This window comes from Hippopotamus amphibius, chromosome 4, assembly GCF_030028045.1.
Source record: "Hippopotamus amphibius kiboko isolate mHipAmp2 chromosome 4, mHipAmp2.hap2, whole genome shotgun sequence".
NCBI classification, from domain to species: Eukaryota; Metazoa; Chordata; class Mammalia; order Artiodactyla; family Hippopotamidae; genus Hippopotamus; species Hippopotamus amphibius.
In genome coordinates this window covers 107,590,867-107,608,780 of record NC_080189.1, presented here as the reverse complement: position 1 = coordinate 107,608,780, position 17,914 = coordinate 107,590,867, and the positions used below count along the sequence as shown (strand labels likewise).

Below are 17,914 nucleotides of genomic sequence, written 5' to 3'. Positions count from 1 at the left end.
AGACGCCGTTTGCCATAGTGAAGCAGGGCTTCGAGCTCTGTGGTGGGTTTTCAGTTAAATTGGGAGATAAAGGTGAAACTGCCTGAATTTAAAAGAAACTTCGAAAGGCTGTGACCCCCATCCATCACCCTTCTGCCTCCCCTCCTGTCCAGCGCTTCCTTTCCTACGCCGTGCGGTCCCTAGAGGAGCACAGAACGTGTTGTAGGCGAGCTGGGTCCTTCTGAGCACAGAGGGGAGTCCAGCGGAACGTGGTAAGGGTGTTGGATAGGCGTCCAGCAGTCCAGGACGAGCGGAAGACACACAGGCAGGCCTCGTCTACTGCGCTTTTTTTGCAGATACTCAGTTTTTTACAGATTAAAGGTTGTGGCAACCCTGCATTGAGCAAGTCTGTTGGGGCCCTTTCTCCAGCAGCATTTGCTCACTGTGTGTCTCTGTGTCACATATGGTTATTCTCACAGTATTTCAGGCCTTTTCATCATAATTATATTTGCCATGGTGATCTTAGACTTGCTGAAGGCTCAGAGGATGGTGAGCATTTTTTAGCCCTAAAGTATTTTTTCATTAAGGTGTGTACATTGTTTTTTTTAAAGTATAATACTATTGCACACTTAGACTACAGGATAGTGTACATGTAATTTTTATATTCACTGGGAAACCAAAGAAATAGTGCGCCTCGATTTATTGGGTTATTTGCTGTACTGCTGTGGGTCGGAACTGAACCCGCGGTGTCTCACAGAGGTCTGCCTGCACTGTCTTCAGGCTGTATTTCTCCCAGCAGCCCTGCAGTTGGCTGGCCCTTTTTTTTTTTTTTTTTTTTTACAGACTTCGGCCTGTTTCAGGCCCGAGGTTAGAACGGTAGCGGTGCCAGGGGCCCATCGCTGCCCTGCAGCTGCACTGCTGTCGACAGTGCATGGTGGGCGGGCGGGTCTGGGGATGGCAGGAGTCTGATGGAGCAAGATGTGAGAATCAGGGCTGCTCTGCGGAGGACCGTGGGGAAGGTTGTGGTCAGAGAGCAGGAACTGAGTAACCCTGAAGATATAGCTGTGGTCAAGTCAGGGAGAGTCGGGACCACCGATGAGAGGGTGGGTGCTGGGGAGGGAGTGTTGGGGCATCTGGGTACCTGGTGCCCGTTTTGCATAGAACCTGAAGATGCATGTCCAGGAAAGACACGTGTCCGGCAGGCAACAAGTGTGTGAATCTCTGAGTATTTCTGAGCTAAAGCACAGGCTGAGGCAGGGGCTGGGAGGGGAGGATGGTAAGTTCTCTCAGGCCCAGAGCATCCAGGCCTTGAGTGTGTCCTCAGGCGTGAGGGCTGGTAGAACAGACAGGAGGAGGGACAGCCCTCAGGAGCCCAGGGCCAGCGAGGGGCGAGAGCCGTGAGCACATGGGCTAGCACTCCGTCTGTTGAGTGAATCCTTACGGTAAGGAAATGCTTACCGCTTTCTGTGGGCGTGTACTGAGAGCCATGCAGTAGCACATTGTGAGCGAGGATGTCTTCACGGGGAATAGCATCCGTCAACTCTTGGTTGAGTGATTCCTCCGTGCCTTGACCCTGCTGTGCTTGTTCTTCTAATCTCTCTGATTGTACCTGTCCCAGGTGGGGCCCTCTCCCCGCGCAGACCTCTGGCTCTGTGGCCACTTCTTTGATCTGGCTGGGCCGCATGAGGCCTGGTGGCTTGCTCTAAAAGAGGCTGCATCGTTTTGAGCAGAAGTGATGAGATGGGGCCTGTTATTTCTCAGCAAGTTGTGTTAAAATTACTGCGTTAGCAACCAGTTTATTTTTAAGCTCTTGAGCAAAATTAAATACCAGGGTTTTATGTGTAAAGTTACATATATGAAATGATTCGTCTCAGTTGTCCTCACCACGATTTATAGTCTTCAAGATCTAGTTCTGGTGAGATAAATGTATTTCTAAATATACAACAGTTCCTCAGAAGAGCTTTGGAGATCCTCACACAGTTTTAATGGCATCTTTCTCCCTCAGCATTTCCCTTTTCTTGCTTTCATTTTCTTTTTTAAAATTTGGGATGATTTTGTTTTGATCCTGAGCTGTCTCTAGTTGTCCTATTACAGTTAAGAGGAGTCGCCAGCTTTTTGTTTTTTCCTTTTATTTTTCCCCAAACAAGGAGCGGCCAATTTTCCCTCTCAATGTAGTGAAAATGTGAGGTGGGAACTGGACGGCACCAAGGAGTTAAATGCCTTTGAATCCATCAGGGAATGTTGTTTATACAGAAAGTGTTTGAAACCACAGGTTTAGAATCCAGAAAACTGGAGTGATCACTCTTTTCATGTTTTTATCTTATTTTTGTGTGTATCTAGATTTTTTTAATAGTTGGGTGATGCTTAAAATCCTGCACTTAATCTTTTTAATGTTTTAAGATTGTATTTAGCATTGTATCTTTTAAGGGTCCTGTGACCCTGTTTAGTTTTCTTCTGACATACATGCCAGTATATCTGTAAAGTATATCCCTGTAAGTTGTGACTTGGGGCGTAATTATTAATGATCTGAAAATACCGTGATGCTCACAGAGCCTGTGTGCAGGTGAGGTTAAAGGGCACTCTCAGGGGCTGTGATTATGAAGTAGATCCTTAACTGTCCCCCAGGTGGAGGCTGTGATGGATTTTATTAAAGTCATGAGGAACGGGGGGTTGCTGACTTGCTGTCGGCGCGGCAGGGGCGCTGGCCTGGGCGCTGGGGCTGTGGAGGCGGGCCTGTGCTCAGCACCAGCTGGGGGAGATGGGCGGCAGGGGTCTTGGGCAGACGCTTCCCTCCACAAGTGTGAGGCAGCTTAGCTTCCTCCTGGGTTTGTTGTGAGGTCTCGGCCCCAGCCTGGCTCAGGAAGCCTTGGCCATTAGCAGTAATCCTACCCAGTGCTCTTCTCCACGCGAGCTCTCCAAGTGTGACATGGCAGGGCAGTGACCGGTGTTAACCAACCTGAAGTCTTCTGTTTCTCATGAATCCAGGTGGCGCCGTTTCCAAATACTGGATTTATAAATGGGTTCACGTCGCCAAGCTTCAAACCTGCAGCGTCTCCTCTGGCTACACTCAGACAGTACCCTCCAAGGAGCAGGCAAGTGCTGTGAGGGGTTGAAAGGCTGCTGTTTTTCCAGGGTTTGTTATGTGACAAGAGGTCGCTGCCACACTGTATACTTTGAAAGCGAAGCAAAAGCAAATGTGTTACCCCTCCGTCATCCTCACCAAGTGTGTGAGTCACACTAAGTGAAGAGGCTGTTCTGCCCTGGCTAATGGTCGATTTGTCCACCACTCACGTCCTTCGGGGTGAAAGGACTCAAAGCACGGAATTCCATTCTGTGAGCGTTAAACCCTGGGAAGTACGCCACGGCACCTGCGTGGAGAACGGGCTTGCTTGGGACCGAGGCTTCTGGGACAGCCTCGTGGGTGTGGGCTGGACTCGGCTGCAACGAGGCTGGATGTGCACACTGCGCTTCGAGCTGCCTCATCAGACGTACTCTGCACCCGGCAACATTTGTGATGCTTTTCCTGAATAGAAAGCAACTTAGCTGAGCCATTCCTGTGTTCGCACACTCATTTTGTAATGCTGTGATCGTTTTAGAACTGAACGCATGCGTTTTATTTACAGGAATCCTGGTAAGTCTCATCTGCGCCACGCCATTCCCAGTGCAGAGAGAGGGCCCGGGCTGTTAGAAAGCCCTTCCATATTTAACTTCACCGCGGACCGGCTGATGAACGGCGTGCGGAGCCCACAGACGAGGCAGACGGGTCAGCCCCGAGCCCGGCTGCAGAACCTTCCGGCCTACGCCAAGAGAGATGCAGGGCCAGGGCGGGTGGAGCAGAGCAGCCTCGAGTCCTCTCCGGGCTTAGGCAGAGGAAGGTGAGTGTTCACAGTCTCTGTTGGGCAGCTGTGTGCTTAGAGACTTTCATCGTGTCAGATTCCATTCATTCATACATGTCTTGTAATCGCTATTTTCAAGCCCATCACAGAGAATGAAATGGAAGGCTGTAACCATCCAAGGTCTTACATAATTACTCAGGGTTACTTTAGAGCAGAGGCTTGACTGGTTTCATCTTTGTGGTGACAGGACACAATGGTAGACGCTGGTTCAGTAAGAGCAGAGGGTGGCCGGGCCATGTCGGGTGACAGCCGTTACATTTGGAGAGCTGAGAGAGCTGACTGGGCGGTCATGCCCCCGAGGGCCAGCCTTGGCCTTCGGGGGCCTGGGCATAACTGCTGTGCACCTGGGGTGATGGGGGAAGAGGCTGGATGCCAGCTCTTTTCACCTGGGCTCGACACAGATGTCCTCACACCGTGCCTTCCACAAGCCCCTTCTGAGGTCTGCTTGTCACCAGGCTGAGTCTTGGTCTCTCCAGGTCTCTGATCCAGCCAGGCCCGTAGCTCCCCTGCTCCAGAACCAGCATAAACCCATACTTTGAGCCGTTTCTGCATCCAGGCGCAGTTTACAGAAAAGGTGTTGCTTGAAGTTCTGCGCTCTGAGGGACCCCCCTGCACACTGGCTGTCGGGGATGCCCCTGAGTGGGCATGATGCTGAGGTCGTCGGCCGGCTTGCACGGCCACCGGGAACCAGGTCCGGAGCTCTCCCTAGTCTCTGGCCCTGAGGGACTCCCCGCAAGGCCGTGGGTGTGGATCGCGGTCAGGACGGCATCCAAACAGGACTGGAGGCCTCTGTGGGGTGGGGTGGGGGCTGCTAGTGTGGGTGCCCATCCCCATGGCCCGGGCCCCATTCGTGATGGGGGCCCCCTGCCTAGGCACTGGACGTTCCCTGTCAGGCATTTAGTCTCTGTCTGCGGGGGGGCCATTGGAAAGCCAGGAACTATTTCTGGACTAGTTTCTACAGGAGGGTGTGACTTTGGTCCAGAAACCTGGAGGTTTGCACTGTGCTCCTCCTAGAGGGGCAGCCAGGCCCCCGGTGTGCCCTGCTGAGCCCAGAAGTTGGGGCATTGAGCTCGCCATTCTGATGCATGAGGCCATCTCAGGCAAGACTGTCGGTTTTCTGTGAAATAAAGGAATTGGCCGAGATTACTTCTAAACTCCTTTCCAACTTATATAATACGACCCTTAGGGATTCTTTGCACTCAGCTGAGATGACAAAGGGTAAGTAAATAAAAATGAAATTATAAATTGGAATTACTGTGTGAACTGTTAGGCCTTGGAAGTCCATCTGGGACAGTGAAGTGTCTTGGTGTTCTCTGGCCTGCTGTGACACCGACTCAGTAGGTGGGGTTGTTGCTGTGGTTTAAGCTGCAGCTCAAGGGATGGCACCAATGCCGGCGAGTCAGACTCTGAACCTTGGAAATGTGCCTTGGGAGCCGTGGAGTGGAACGTGGAGTGGAAGGCTGGCAGGCGGGAGAGAAGTGCTTGGGGCTAGGAAACATCATGCAGTCTGTGGAGTGAGGGCTGGGGGCGCAGGAGCACAAGGGCCAGGGTGCAGGAGTGGACCAGGCTACCGGGGGCCTTTCCTTTTGATGATAAATTGGACACATTATCATTACTAATTTTTAACAATTCGCCTTTGTAGCGCAGTGTCAGATTTCACACATCTTGCCACTCCAGCTGAATGGAAATTTAGATATTCAGATCATCACAAAAATTCTAAATGGGAAAGTTCTTTCAATAAATATTTTCTTTTATTTACCTATCTAGACCTCAGTTTTACTTCTTTACTATAAAATTTTTGCTTATTTTGCTCATACTCTGAAGGTTGGGATGTTAGAATGAAAAGTCATCTATAAAAGGCGATAGAGTCACGAAGACTGAATGTGTGTGCACATACTGTGCTCAGCGAGATATGCTTCAAGTGGGAAAAGTTAACAGTCTTCTGCTTTCCTCTCCTCCAGGAAAAACTCCTTTGGTTACCGGAAGAAACGGGAGGAGAAGTTCACAGTGAGTACATCAGGCCTGTGCCACTTTCGCAAGACGTTTAAACCCTAGTTTATACTAAACAAACGTGAGATTTAATTAAGACATGAGGAGGAGCTTTTCAAAATCGATTTTCTCATAACGTGGCGTCAGCGAGGTGATAATGGATGTTTTTGATGGTGGTGGTGGCTGGTTTCCTGAGGAACCTCTGGCACCTGCACGTCCTGTGCCACACACAGGTGTACCCAGGAGGGCGTCATACACACGTGTGGCGTGTTCGCATGTGTCCAGATGAGTGCTTTCTGTGTGGGTGACCAGGTCGTGTACTTTGATCGCTGGAATCACAAGTTTGGAGAAGCAAAGTAAACTTCTCCCCTGTAGGAAGTAGCTCATCGGTACTTTTCATTCAAAATATTCTACTCTGTACCCACTGTGTAAGAAGCATTGTTGTTTTCTTCCTCATGTAACTACCATCAGGACAAACCCAGAGTAAGTGATGGGTTCACATGAGTGGTGAGTACAGACGGCATGGTTGCCTCTGCTTAGGGTGTTTGACCAGCTCTCCTGTGTGGCGCTCTGCGGGGCTCTGTTGTGGGGAGAGCCCCTGGAAGTAACGTGGGTGGTGTACTTGTAGATGTGGGCTCTTGACGTAGAGCTCCACACTCGGAGCCTGGAAAAGACCTTGAGACAGCTCTTGCTCTGGGCCCCAAGCCGTTGAGTGTGTGCGTTCTCATTACAGAAGATAGCTGTTACTTGCCTGCAGCTTAGAACGTGCAAATGGGCAGTGAATGAACACCTCAGTTTTACCATATGGGTCAGTTCAGTCTAGCTTTTGGTGATCCTTTGGTAAGGTGGTTTATATAGGCTGGTTCCAGTTGGAATGCATGAATTCCTGTAACATTCGGACTAACGAGATGGGCATCTGAGTGTCTCTTCAGCTACTAGTTACCCTAGAGGAGTCGTTCCCTCGGTCACTGCATCACCTGCAGAGGTGAAATGTTTTGCCATATCTGTTTCCATTTCATTCTCTTTTGTGTTCCCGATCTCTGTATTCATACCTGGAACCACTCAGGTGTGCACACACAGGGCACAGGTGTGTGTATTCGACAGGGAGCCCATCGCTGCACTGGGTGTTCTGAGCACCAGAGAAGCTTGGAGGCGGGTTACAGACCTGCCCGTCCACGCCCACGGGACTCGGGGTGGCATTCGTGCCTTGCCTAAAGCCATTCAGACCCTGTAAACGTTAAACACTAACTCTTTTGTTCCTGGAAGTTGGGACTTGGTTTTTTGTCAGGTCTTTCTTCCTAGAAATGCTCAACTTCTAAAAAGCTGGGTTCACCTCAGAAATATGCCAATGTTTAAAATAAAGCTTCTAAAAATTGCTTTGAGATGACATATCCCGGAGTGCGCTGAGCAGCAGGGCACACTACAGCCACGCGGCTACCCAGGCGGCCCGGTGTGGGGGGCGCGCACACCAGGGAGGTGGCGGACCCCGGGCTCCCGCGCTGCGGAGGCAAGGGTGGTGCGCGGCCTGGATCCAGTGGCGTCCCTGACCTGCTCGCACAGAGCTTGCGTGGATCTTCTCTAGGTTTTACTTCTGCAGAGGTGATCTTCCTGTTGGTGTGAATTTCTGGAAAATTTTGGCCTTTCAGGTTAAGTAAGCCCCGTGAGGGCATTGCTTCCAGTCGAAGTAGCCTGCCATTCAACTAAAAATACCCGTGTTCCACCCAGTATAAACGCATGCCCCCTTTCTGTTCCTTGTCTCTTTCAGCCAAGGAACTGGGTGTTACAGAATGGCTCCTGGCAGGTTGACTGAGAGCGTTTCAGTAAAAATAAATCACTGCCTTTCTCCTGAGATCTTGGCCTTATAAGTTTTACTAGGGTATTACTTTCTTGAAGTCAGGGAATGTGATAAGAATCTCTTATTAAATACCGTGCTTTTACATACTGATGTAAAAATATAAGATGTGTCAGTAAGTTAATTTTCAGATAACTGAAGCCCCTCCCTTTTTTATTAAACTGTTTTTAATGGAAATCTTTGTGAAACTTTTTATGTAAGTTGTACAGAGTTGAGAGAGTGAGTTTTGTTTTCTTTTACTTTCTCATGTATGACGTAGATCACAGACTCTGCTTTGACAACACAGAACTTGTGTGGAGGTGAATAATGTTAATGTGTAGACTCGGGCTCTTGTGCACCTGTCCCTCTGCTGTGTCCCCCTGGTCTCTGTCGGCTGCTGGGGTCTGGGTGTCGTACACACGCAGCTCTTACCGGCGTGTTTGACCATGGCTGGCAGCATCCCTGTGGTTTCGTCTTCTCAGTTCTGCTCTCGTGGTTGAAGTTGCCTAGCAGACGACCTTTGATAGGTGACCAGGTCAGTGGGGTTGGATTGGCTGTCCATGTCTCCAGACAGGTGTGGACGTCAGAAGACAAGGGAGCAAGTGTCTGCGTCACTCGCCGGCAGTGTTTCTGAGCCCCTCCCGCCCGGCCACGCCTGGGCAACTCCACGGTGTTTTTCTCTTTCAGAGGAGTCAGACTCAGTCTCCAACACCGCCCAGGCCGCCCTCCCCGAGCTTTGAATTAGGCCTGTCCAGCTTCCCCCCACTGCCCGGGGCAGCAGGGCATTTGAAGACAGAAGACTTGTTTGAGAACAGGCTGTCTGGCTTGCTCACAGGATCATCCAAAGAAAGGGTAAGCTGTCCCATGCCTGACGCTCCCTCAGCACTGGCGTCCTGCTCTTTACACCTGTGCCGTTTTCGTGTGCAGAAGAGGCTTGTGGAGGGTAAGTGACTGCAGAGGCCACGCAGGTTCTGAGCAGAAGGGTCGGAGGGGAGCCCTGTGCTAGTGTGCGGCACAGATGCACACTCACCCAGAAACTCAGGTTGCAGTTTTAGTCTTGCTGTTCACAACCTGCTTTTATTTTACAATAAGCAGAATAAAAAAGAAAAATCTGAATTATACCAGAAGTAACGTGTTTTTAATAATCTATGTGAATAACCAGAGGCCCAGAGCAGCTTTACTATAACACGGGTGGCTGTCAGTGAGCCGTGTGATGTTCACGCCTCGGCGGGGATTACAGCCCAGGAACCCGCGAGCGCCACAGGAGCCCAGGTGCTCCCCACGGCCGTGCTGCTGCTGACGCGGGACCAAGGCAGAGGTGGCCGCAGTGCCTCGTCCAGCGCCGGCGGGGTTCTCAGCCTGACTCTACACCACAGTCACCCCCTGTCTGTCTCCAGTGGGAACCCACCACCAGCACCCCGCCTGCTGCCCCCGGACCTAAGGATTCAGAACCCCTGGGCTCTGGGTTGGGGAAGGCACTGCCTGCAGACTGTGTCCAGACTGTCTACACCTGCGGAGCCCCCGCAGGGCCCCTCAGTACCAGGCGAGGTCACGGGGTTTACAAATCCAACTCTTTGGCTGTCCTCATACTGGCGTGTAGGTACTGCTTCTGGTTTCAGCCTCCAAGGTTGAGATGAAACCAAGAGTCCATATTTTAGAGGGAGAAGCACTTATTAAATTCGGTGTGTCTTGTGCTTTATTGTAAGTCTTAAACTTCCAAACAGCGATTTCCAAGTTACCTGTGCCCCACGGAATACTGTCAGAGTCTGTGCAGCTCGGAGACCCTGATTTCACACTGACCTTACTGCCCTTGCGGTGGCCAGGGAGCAGAACAAGCAGGCCTCCACCCCGTTTCAAAAAGCTTTTCTTTTTTCCTTACACTATTTTTTACATTTTGAGTTTGTGTAAAATTTATTTTGAAGAAAGAATTGCTACTTTTAAGAAGTCTGAGCCCAGTTCCAGGTGGAAGAGTCTGTGTCCCTGCTTCTCGGTTGTGCAGGGCCCTGGGAGGCCTCGGACAGGAGCAGGGGTCTCACAGCACAGCTGCATTTAGACATGCTGTGGACGTGAGGGAGCTTTTTACAAGGAGGCGTTTTCCACGCCTGAGTTTCCACCAACCTTGGGCACAAAATCGTGAGAGGTGATGGTTCCCAGGGGCTCCACATCTCCCATTACCACCACTCCCGCCCCGGGGTGGGGGAGGGGGTAGTGCTATGCCCTGCATCTTACTCTCACCATCTCACTCCCTCCAGAAGCTCTCACTTATAAACTTACCTGCTTTGAAAGTGAGATTTTGAGAAAATGCCTGTTTGCACTTCGTCTCCCTCCCAGCGCTTGATGTGCTCTGCTGCCGCTTCATGCTCGTTAGCAGGAGGCTGTGCGTGCTCACTGCTTTCAGGCAGCCTCCTCCAGGTGTTCGCCTTAAGTGGACTCCGCCTCCGTTTCCTTCCCTGTTAAGTAGGGAGGGTTAACAGACCCGCTCTCAGGCACTCTGTTGAATGTGGGTGGGAGCTGCTGGGCGCCTGCCACCCTCAGGGCGCTCAGGTTGCGTGGGTGTGGAGCTGTGAGCTTCTGGTTCTCTCTGTGAGGGGAGCCACGCTGGCCTGTGCTGAGAACCCCACACTCGCACGTCACTGCCAGGTGGCAGAGGGAGGCCTGAGACTGGGGAGACCAGGGGCTGCTTCCCAGCGGCAGTGTGTCCGGCTCTGCTTCGGGCTGGCGCACCCGTGCGGTGGGAAGCCGGTACCGTCGTCATATGTTTAAGATCATTGACTAAGGTCTGTAGGTCGCGCCTCTGCACAGGGATAAACTGTGTCTCATGATTGCAGAGCCTGAACGCAGATGCAAGCACGGACACTCTTCCCGCGGTGCCCCTCCGAGAGCCCTCAGCACCCTGCGCCACACCCACAGCCTGCGAGCGCGCCCCCTCCCCAGCCCGCCTGCCCGAGTAAGTCCGCCTGATGCCCAGGTCCGCCTGTTGCCCAGGTCCGCCCGATGCCTGCGCCCCGTGCCCCACGCTGTGCTCACCACAGGGCCGGGACATTCACGTGTGCCCCGTGGCGTCTTTCCAGGGATCCCAAGGTGGTAGAGAAGCAGAGGGAGACCCCGAGTGCGGACAGACGTCCCCCGGCCCAGAGCACAACTGCGAGCAAGTCGGTGCAGGTGAACGGCGCCGCCTCGGTAGGTGCGGGCCGAGGGCGCGGAGGGCCTCCCTGGAGGCGTGGCCATCTGTGTTGCGTGTGTGCGCACAGGATACGTGGGCATCTGCTGACAGTTGTGACCAACTCTCTGGCTTTGGTCATCCCTCAGCCTCTGGTCGTCCTGTTCAGGGTCAGTAGAGCAAGGCTGCCACCCGAGGAGCCACAGCTTACAGCTCCTGTCCCCCTAGGCCTTGGGTGATCCAGGTACGGGTCAGAGGGACGCCCCCCCTCCCACCCTGCCTGCACCTTGGCCGGGTCCACCCGAGCCTAACCTGCCGCCAGCTCCTCTTCCTCTCTCCTCCACTGGGCATCGTCCCAGTTTGATCTTGGGTGGGCCTTTATCATTTAGATTTAGTTAAACCCAAGTTGCACGTGGTTGATGGAGGCGACAGACTTTTAAATGTCCTCTTCCACCATGTAGCCATCATGCTTCCACTTCGCCGAAAACCCTACTTCTTTTTAAGTTGTTCCCTCTGCCTGTCTTGCGCCCACACCTCCCGCTCTCTGGAGTTCACAGTGTGTACAGATGCTTTGCAGAGGCAGCTGTGGAAGGTCCCCCGCGAGTGATGGCCAGGCCTCTTCCCGGGTCCAGCAGGGAAAGCAGATGCTGCCTCTGTGTTTTTCTAGGGTGTCTGATGTCTCTCGCCTCCTTTCAGGCTTGTGTGTGGCTCAGAAGTGCTTCCAGGCCAGAGGCTGGAAAGAGTTCAGCCAACACTGTCCATCTCTACGCCTTTTCTAGTTTTATTTATTTTTACAAGGTATTTCTAGTATCCTGGAGGGAAAGTTGTGCTGCAGGGGAAACTCAGTTGTTGAAATGTAATTTTTTATTTAAGTAGTTTTGAATGTGGTTACAATGGAGAACTTTTTTACTTCTACCTCAGATGAACCTTATTTTTGCGTGTTGTCATGTAATCCCAGAGTTGTGTCTGTTTCCCAGGAATTGCGAAAACCCAGCTATGCAGAGATTTGTCAGAGGACAAGTAGAGAGCCGCCATCGTCCCCGTTGCAACCCCAGAAAGAACAAAAGCCAAACACTGTCAGTTGTGGGAAGGAAGAAAAGAAGCTCGCGGAGAGAGAGCCCCCCGCCCCCAAGTCCAGCCCAGGACCACCCAAAGACCAGAGGAGGCCACTGGGCCGCCGACCCTCACCCCCGGCCTCGGGGCGGCGTCCGCACAGAGAACAGAGCCCCCCACCCCGGTCCCCTCAGTGAGCGCCAACGTCTGGGAGGGCTGTGAGGAGCGGAGGTCGCCACGACGAAGCACTGTCCTGCTGGGACGGGAGTGAGCCGCTGGCTAGGAGCTTGCAGTGTAGATGAGGCCCACGAGGTGCCTGCAGGTTGTTTTTCTTCTGAGTCGGATTCCCCCCTCTTGAAAAAAATCTATTTTTCAGGATTTAATTAATATAAACCTTATTTTAGGTTGGTGCTTAACTGGAGGTGATGCATAAGTCTGATTTTTTTCAGGATAGAAAATGCATTTATCCTAACAAATTGATATTTTTTATTAAGCCTCCATGTGGCTATGAATGCAAGCTATATATATAGTGAGTTTTTCTAAATTAAGCGGAACTGTGCTACTTCTTTTTTTAAAATAACTGGTTAGCAAGTGCGTATCTGTGAGATGTCCAGACCGCCGGGTGAGGCTGAGGCCGTGGGGTTGCGGGCGCGAGGGGACGCTGTGAGTGTAGCCCGGGGGAGGCCGGGTCCGACGGCGCCACGCGCTGGCCTGGCACTCTCCTTCCGTTCAGAAGCCTGACAAGCAGTTCTGGCCATTTTTAAGTAGAGCCCATTTTTGGTCCACTGGGCAGAGTAACCGTGCAGAGCACCAGGAGCCCTTGTGTCCTGCCAGCAAGTAGCCAGCTCCTCACTCCAGTCTCGAGTGGCTGTTGTGTAAGATAGACTCAAAGCACATTGTGACTAGAACTAAAATGGAACATAAACTTTGTTGCCCACTGACATGTTAGCGCAAAATTGTACCCTCATGTTTTGCTCCCATGAATGGGTGGGGAGGGCGGGGAGCCTGGCTCCGGGGTCTGCCCCACCTTAGCTCCCCCAACGGGGCGCCTTCTCGAGCCTCACAGGGCCCACGCGCGAATCGTGGGAGAAGGTGTTCATGATGCCCTCTGGTGGTGGAGGGTCCAAGTTCCCGCTCTCTTTACCTCCAAGACAGGGTCTGTGATCCCTTCGCAAAGCGCTGCTCTCCAAGAACACGCATGCACTAAAGCTAGCAGTTGGTAATAAAGTTAAACATAAATTATTTTGTTTTAAAATGCCTAAATTTTTTCTTTAAGTATTCCAAGCAGCAGACATTAAAATAAGAATATTTCCTGCTAAATGTAACCATACAGTTTATTCCACAAAATGTTATTTAACAAGACTGAGGTGTTTTTTTTTTAAAGAGATTATTTCCATCCAATATTTAAAGACTTGAATTTTATTTAAACTTGAAAATGACTTTGCCTTAACTTTTGTATAAGACAGCTTAGAGTTCCTGAGACCGGCCTGGGTTGGCCTGAGTGGGGTGTGCTGTCCCGGTGTTACTGGGTAAGCACTGTAGGAAGAACTAGCAGTCGTGTTTGTAATTCACCTGGAAGATCTTACACAGTTGATCTTTTTTCAGATTGTTGAAAAATCCTGTAAATGCAAATAGTCGATGCTGTATTAAATATGTGCACTTGGACGTGTGTGCTTTGCTTGTACAGCTGTAAATAGTCAGAACATGTTAAAGAGGTACCCTAAAGAGAAAAGTCTGATAAAAATCGATATATTATAAATGTTGCTATTGACCTGGATGTAGATAAACTCAATGTTGTGGTTTGAATATTATTTTAATTTGTTGAGGTTTTTTCTTTTTCTCTTGTACTGGTATGTTGAACTGATTCTGCCTCTTTGCTGCTGCGAAAGGGAGATGGAAAGTCTTACTAAACTCTTCGAATGTTTTCATGCTCTTCTTAAAAATATGTAAGTGTGTACTAATCACAGCTAATGTGAAAGGGTTTTCGAGGTATTATCTGGAAAGTGGAAACTGACAGGGTCTTGAAGTGAAAGTAAAAAATAATCTACTTAAAATCACCCACATCTAGTAAGCATGATTTGCCTGCCAGAGGAAAACGTCCCCTTCGGAGCAGCGTCTTTATTCAAATACCTAGACACCCACTCAGTGCTCATGTTTGTAGATGCCCGTGAAAGGAACAGGGGGATTTATTTCTTTGTAGTTGTGAAATTGCTGACTGAAAAAGTCAGAAATAATTGACCTCTTACACCCAAACCAATGAGTACTGTAGAAAGAGCTGGAAAGGCGGGCTCAGAGGCCCCGAGATCCCGTGACGTGGCAGTCTCTGCCCGAGGAGGGAGTGATGCCTTCAGCGCCGTCATCCCCAAATCCCAAAGCCTGTGCAGCCCGAACACTGGTTTTTAGTAGTGGCAGGTCCGTTCCCTGGAGGCGCGCGCGTGGAGCCAGCTGTGCTGTCCGCCGCTCGTGTGCCCAGGGCAGAGCTGTGCGTTCATGTGGGGTGGAGGTGGCCAGACAGCAGCCAGGCCCATCCAGGTAGCACGGCTCCCGCAGCAGAGTTGTGTTGTCACTCTGATGTGATTTTTATAGCATTCTTTTTAATCAAGCAAGGGTGATATGCCAAATAGCTATATAATGTCCCCCAACCCCCACCTTTCTGATATTCCTGAGATTTTCCACGCATAGAAGAGCACGGGGGCTGCACAGTGGGAAGCGGAGGTGCTGGCGCACAGGCAGCCCCGCCACGTGCAGCCAGTGTCTGGCTTCTTGTGTGTAAAATGTAGCTCTTCCTCCCCCGGCAGCCCCTCAAGGTACAGAGTCAGAGACGCAGCCTCACAAATGGCATTGAACTTGGACATCTGTGTGATGATACCTGTCATTTGGAGGGATAAGAATGAGAACCCGGCCCCGTCTCACCAGACATGAATTTCAAGCAGAGTCGTTGCTTTTTGAGAGTCGGTGTCATGATGTTTTCTGCTGTGGCCCTCCTGTAACCACATCACAGGTTGTCACTAGTGGTGGCAAGAAACGTGTCATGTTGCCGCATGGTCGGTGCCGCATGGAGGCCGGGATGGGGGCCTTGCGGGCCTCGGGGCAGGTGCGGCCCGTGTCTGCATCTGTGTCCGCGGGGCAGCGGCGGACAATCGGCCTGAGGGAGCGGTGTGGCCCCACCCGCGGGAGGGCGGTGACACAGACGCCTCCCCAGGGCTTTGTTTCTGTTCTTCTTTTCATTAAGACTGGAATCAAGCTTATGTGTAAACTATTGGTAATTTAAGTTTCCTTTGTGTCATTCAGTGTAAAACTGTCTAATTTGAAAAAAATGTAGGTTATGAAAAATAAAGATTTAGGCACTGTTTGGGTTTTCTTTTGATGTTATTTTAATGAAAATTTTCTTCAAGAATGCATCGTTTTAAAAAATATTTTGTGTGATCCCATCTGTGCGGTGAGAATGAATGTGGGTTCCGTCCACCCGTGTTTGGATTGTAGCGCGAGGCCTTGTAGTGCAGATGGTGTGTCTGGTAGCTCGGCTGTGGGCCTCCAGGCTGGGCCCTGGAGCGAGCGTTTGTGAGGGCACCGTTTATCAAACGCAAGGCTTACCACAGAAATAAGTGTCCCTGCGTGGGCTCTTTAGCTTCTCGTACAGTCAGCTGGGGTGGAGGTGGGGCCATCGTGTTCAGATCCTAAGTGAGCCTCAGAAAGGGTGACGGCGGCGGCCCCCTGAGTCAGGTGGGGCCTCCAGCACGCGCCCCTCCCCCATCTCTGCTGGGTTACCTTCCCCTTGTGGACTGGGGTTCTTTGTCTCTGGCTGTTCTTTCTTTGTTACATGTTGCAGATGTTTCCTCTCGATCCCTACCTGTTGTCAACTCTATTTAGAGTAACTTTTATCTTACGGGTGTTAATTATGTAAGAAGATGGACGCAGCTTCTCTGTGGCTGAGCGTCTGGATCTTGTTTATCAAGTCTCCTGACTCTAAAGCCAGAGACAGTCTCCCTTTGTGAGTACGAGTGTCTTCAGCGCCCAAGGAATTGTGTTGGGGGGGGCAGGGGGGGGTCCGAGGTGAGAATGCAGTTTTCCTTTTTGCCATGTGGAAACTTGCCTGTTAACAGGAGCTTGGTGTTTGTACACAGATCCGCGTGCCGCCCCTCTGACCCGCATAGGCAGCTTTTTCTCGGCTCTCTAGCCTGTGTCTCCGGGCCCATGTCCTTCGCGAGACTCATTGCAGAGATGACGGGATGTGCCCCCGAAGGTGGGACTCAAGCCTCTCTTGACCACCCTTGTGTCCCCTGGTCTTAGCACGCCGTCTGCGACACAGCGGATGCTCGGGAGACACTGGGAGGCTGCCGAAGTGTCTGGTGGCTGTGTGTTCTCCACGCACAGCACTGGCCTAGGAAATTGGGGGAATGGAGTAATGTGTTGGTTTGCCTTTTCCAGATAACAGTCCCCAAACTCAGTGGCTTGAAGTGACAGTCATACACTGGGACTGGCGAGTGTAGGCCTGGCTCGGCGCCTCTGCCGGCCCTCCACCACACTTGCTCCCGGGTGTGTATCAGCCACTCCAGGCCTGGCCGGGGACACGCAGCTCACGGCCACGCAGCTCACAGCCATGCATCTCATCTGTGGCCAGCCGAGGCGTGTTCCCCCGCAGCCATAGGAGAGGTGGAGAGCCGCACCCCGAAGGACTCCAAATGTTTGCACCTTCCCCTCTACCAGGAAGTTGCAATTGTTGCGTTCTGTTCCTTGGCACATGCCCGTCTTTTACTGATGTTAAAACCCTCTGTTTATCTAAATCACTGAGTAAAACCAGCAGTCGAAGGAGCACCCCCAGCACCAAGGCAGCCGGGCCTTTTGGGCCGCAAGTGCTTCCTGATTTGGGTGGAGTGCTGGGCCACTTAGGCTGGGGTGCAGGGGCTCTTACCCTTTGCATACTGTGTTCCCAGTCCACCATGGGTGGGGTGGGCAGGGAGATAGGAGATGAGGGAAAGACGGCGCTGCAGGAGGGTTTGGGGGTTTTAACAAGGCTTCCCGCAGTTCTCAGAGCCTGAACACCATGGAGCGTGGCAGCGTGGGTGCCCAGCTCGGTGGTCCTGGTCCATGTGCTCTAGTTCGAGGCTGTGTCATCTGGTGGTCCTACTGAATCTGAAGGAGAGGATGGTCAGCTGTACCCACCAGGTTCAGGACGCCGTTACAGGGGAGGCTGTCTGGTACTGACCAGGAGAAGGGCTGTCGTGGCAGGGGAGCCACGGGGCAGGGATGCAGCTGTGGGCACAGTCCCCTGCAAAGCCAGGGTCCACTGGTCAGACAATACGCTCTATGTGATCTGTCCTCTTACATTAGGGCTTGTCTGTGACCCTGGATGTGGTCACCCTGGTGACTCTTCCACAGGTGCTTGAAAAGAACGTGCACCAGGTATGGAGCTTGCCTGAGTGTGTGTAACGTGGTCTGATCCTGGGGGACAAGGTGCTGTTGTCAAGTCCACACTGGCTGACGTTCTGCGTGGTTCTTTTGGTCACATCCCCAACTGTAGTAACATTTGCTCTTTCCCATTCCCCTCAGTTCTTGCTTTGTGTATTTTGAAGCTGTGTTTGGTCCCTGCACTCAGGATGGCTGTGTCTTCTTGGGGATGCATCCTTTAAACTCAGGAGTCTCCCTCTTGGTCCCCAGTAACTGTCTTTGGTCTCAAATTCTCCTGTATCTGACATTAACATACCCATTTCTGCTTTTCTTTTCCTTTGTGTTTGTGAGATGCCCCTCTTCACATTTTTACTTTCATCCTGCCTCTGCAGTCATATGTGGAGTGAGTCCCTTGTAAGCCGCATAGAGTTGGGTCTTGTTCTTTAATCCACTCTGCCAGTCTCTGTCTGCTCACTGGTGTGTGCAGACCATTTACATGTAACGGGTGGTGTGTTGGAACCTACACCGGCCAGTTTGTCTTCCACTTACTCCCTCTGTTTCGTGTTCCTCTGTTTTTTTCTTTTCTTGCCTTCCTGGGAGTTATAATTAGCTGATTCT

The 17,914-nt window shown here is 51.6% G+C and overlaps 1 protein-coding gene across 7 annotated transcripts in view; it reads left to right on the top strand.

The window, feature by feature from the left end:
- LARP4B (La ribonucleoprotein 4B) overlaps positions 1-15,258 on the top strand; it is an 83,911-nt gene extending 68,653 nt beyond the window's left edge. For 5 of the 7 annotated variants that reach the window (XM_057730472.1, XM_057730470.1, XM_057730471.1 and 2 more), the window contains 7 exons: positions 2,965-3,071; positions 3,603-3,854; positions 5,837-5,882; positions 8,383-8,547; positions 10,524-10,642; positions 10,767-10,875; positions 11,833-15,258. In XM_057730472.1, coding sequence (XP_057586455.1) covers positions 2,965-3,071; positions 3,603-3,854; positions 5,837-5,882; positions 8,383-8,547; positions 10,524-10,642; positions 10,767-10,875; positions 11,833-12,105 — 1,071 coding nt within the window. In that variant the 3' untranslated portion in view covers positions 12,106-15,258. Of the gene's footprint in view, positions 1-2,964; positions 3,072-3,602; positions 3,855-5,836; positions 5,883-7,975; positions 8,016-8,382; positions 8,548-10,523; positions 10,643-10,766; positions 10,876-11,832 lie in introns of those variants that run through there. The other 2 variants (XR_009053077.1, XM_057730469.1) reach the window with 2 other exon arrangements.
- The last annotated feature ends 2,656 nt before the right edge of the window (positions 15,259-17,914 follow it).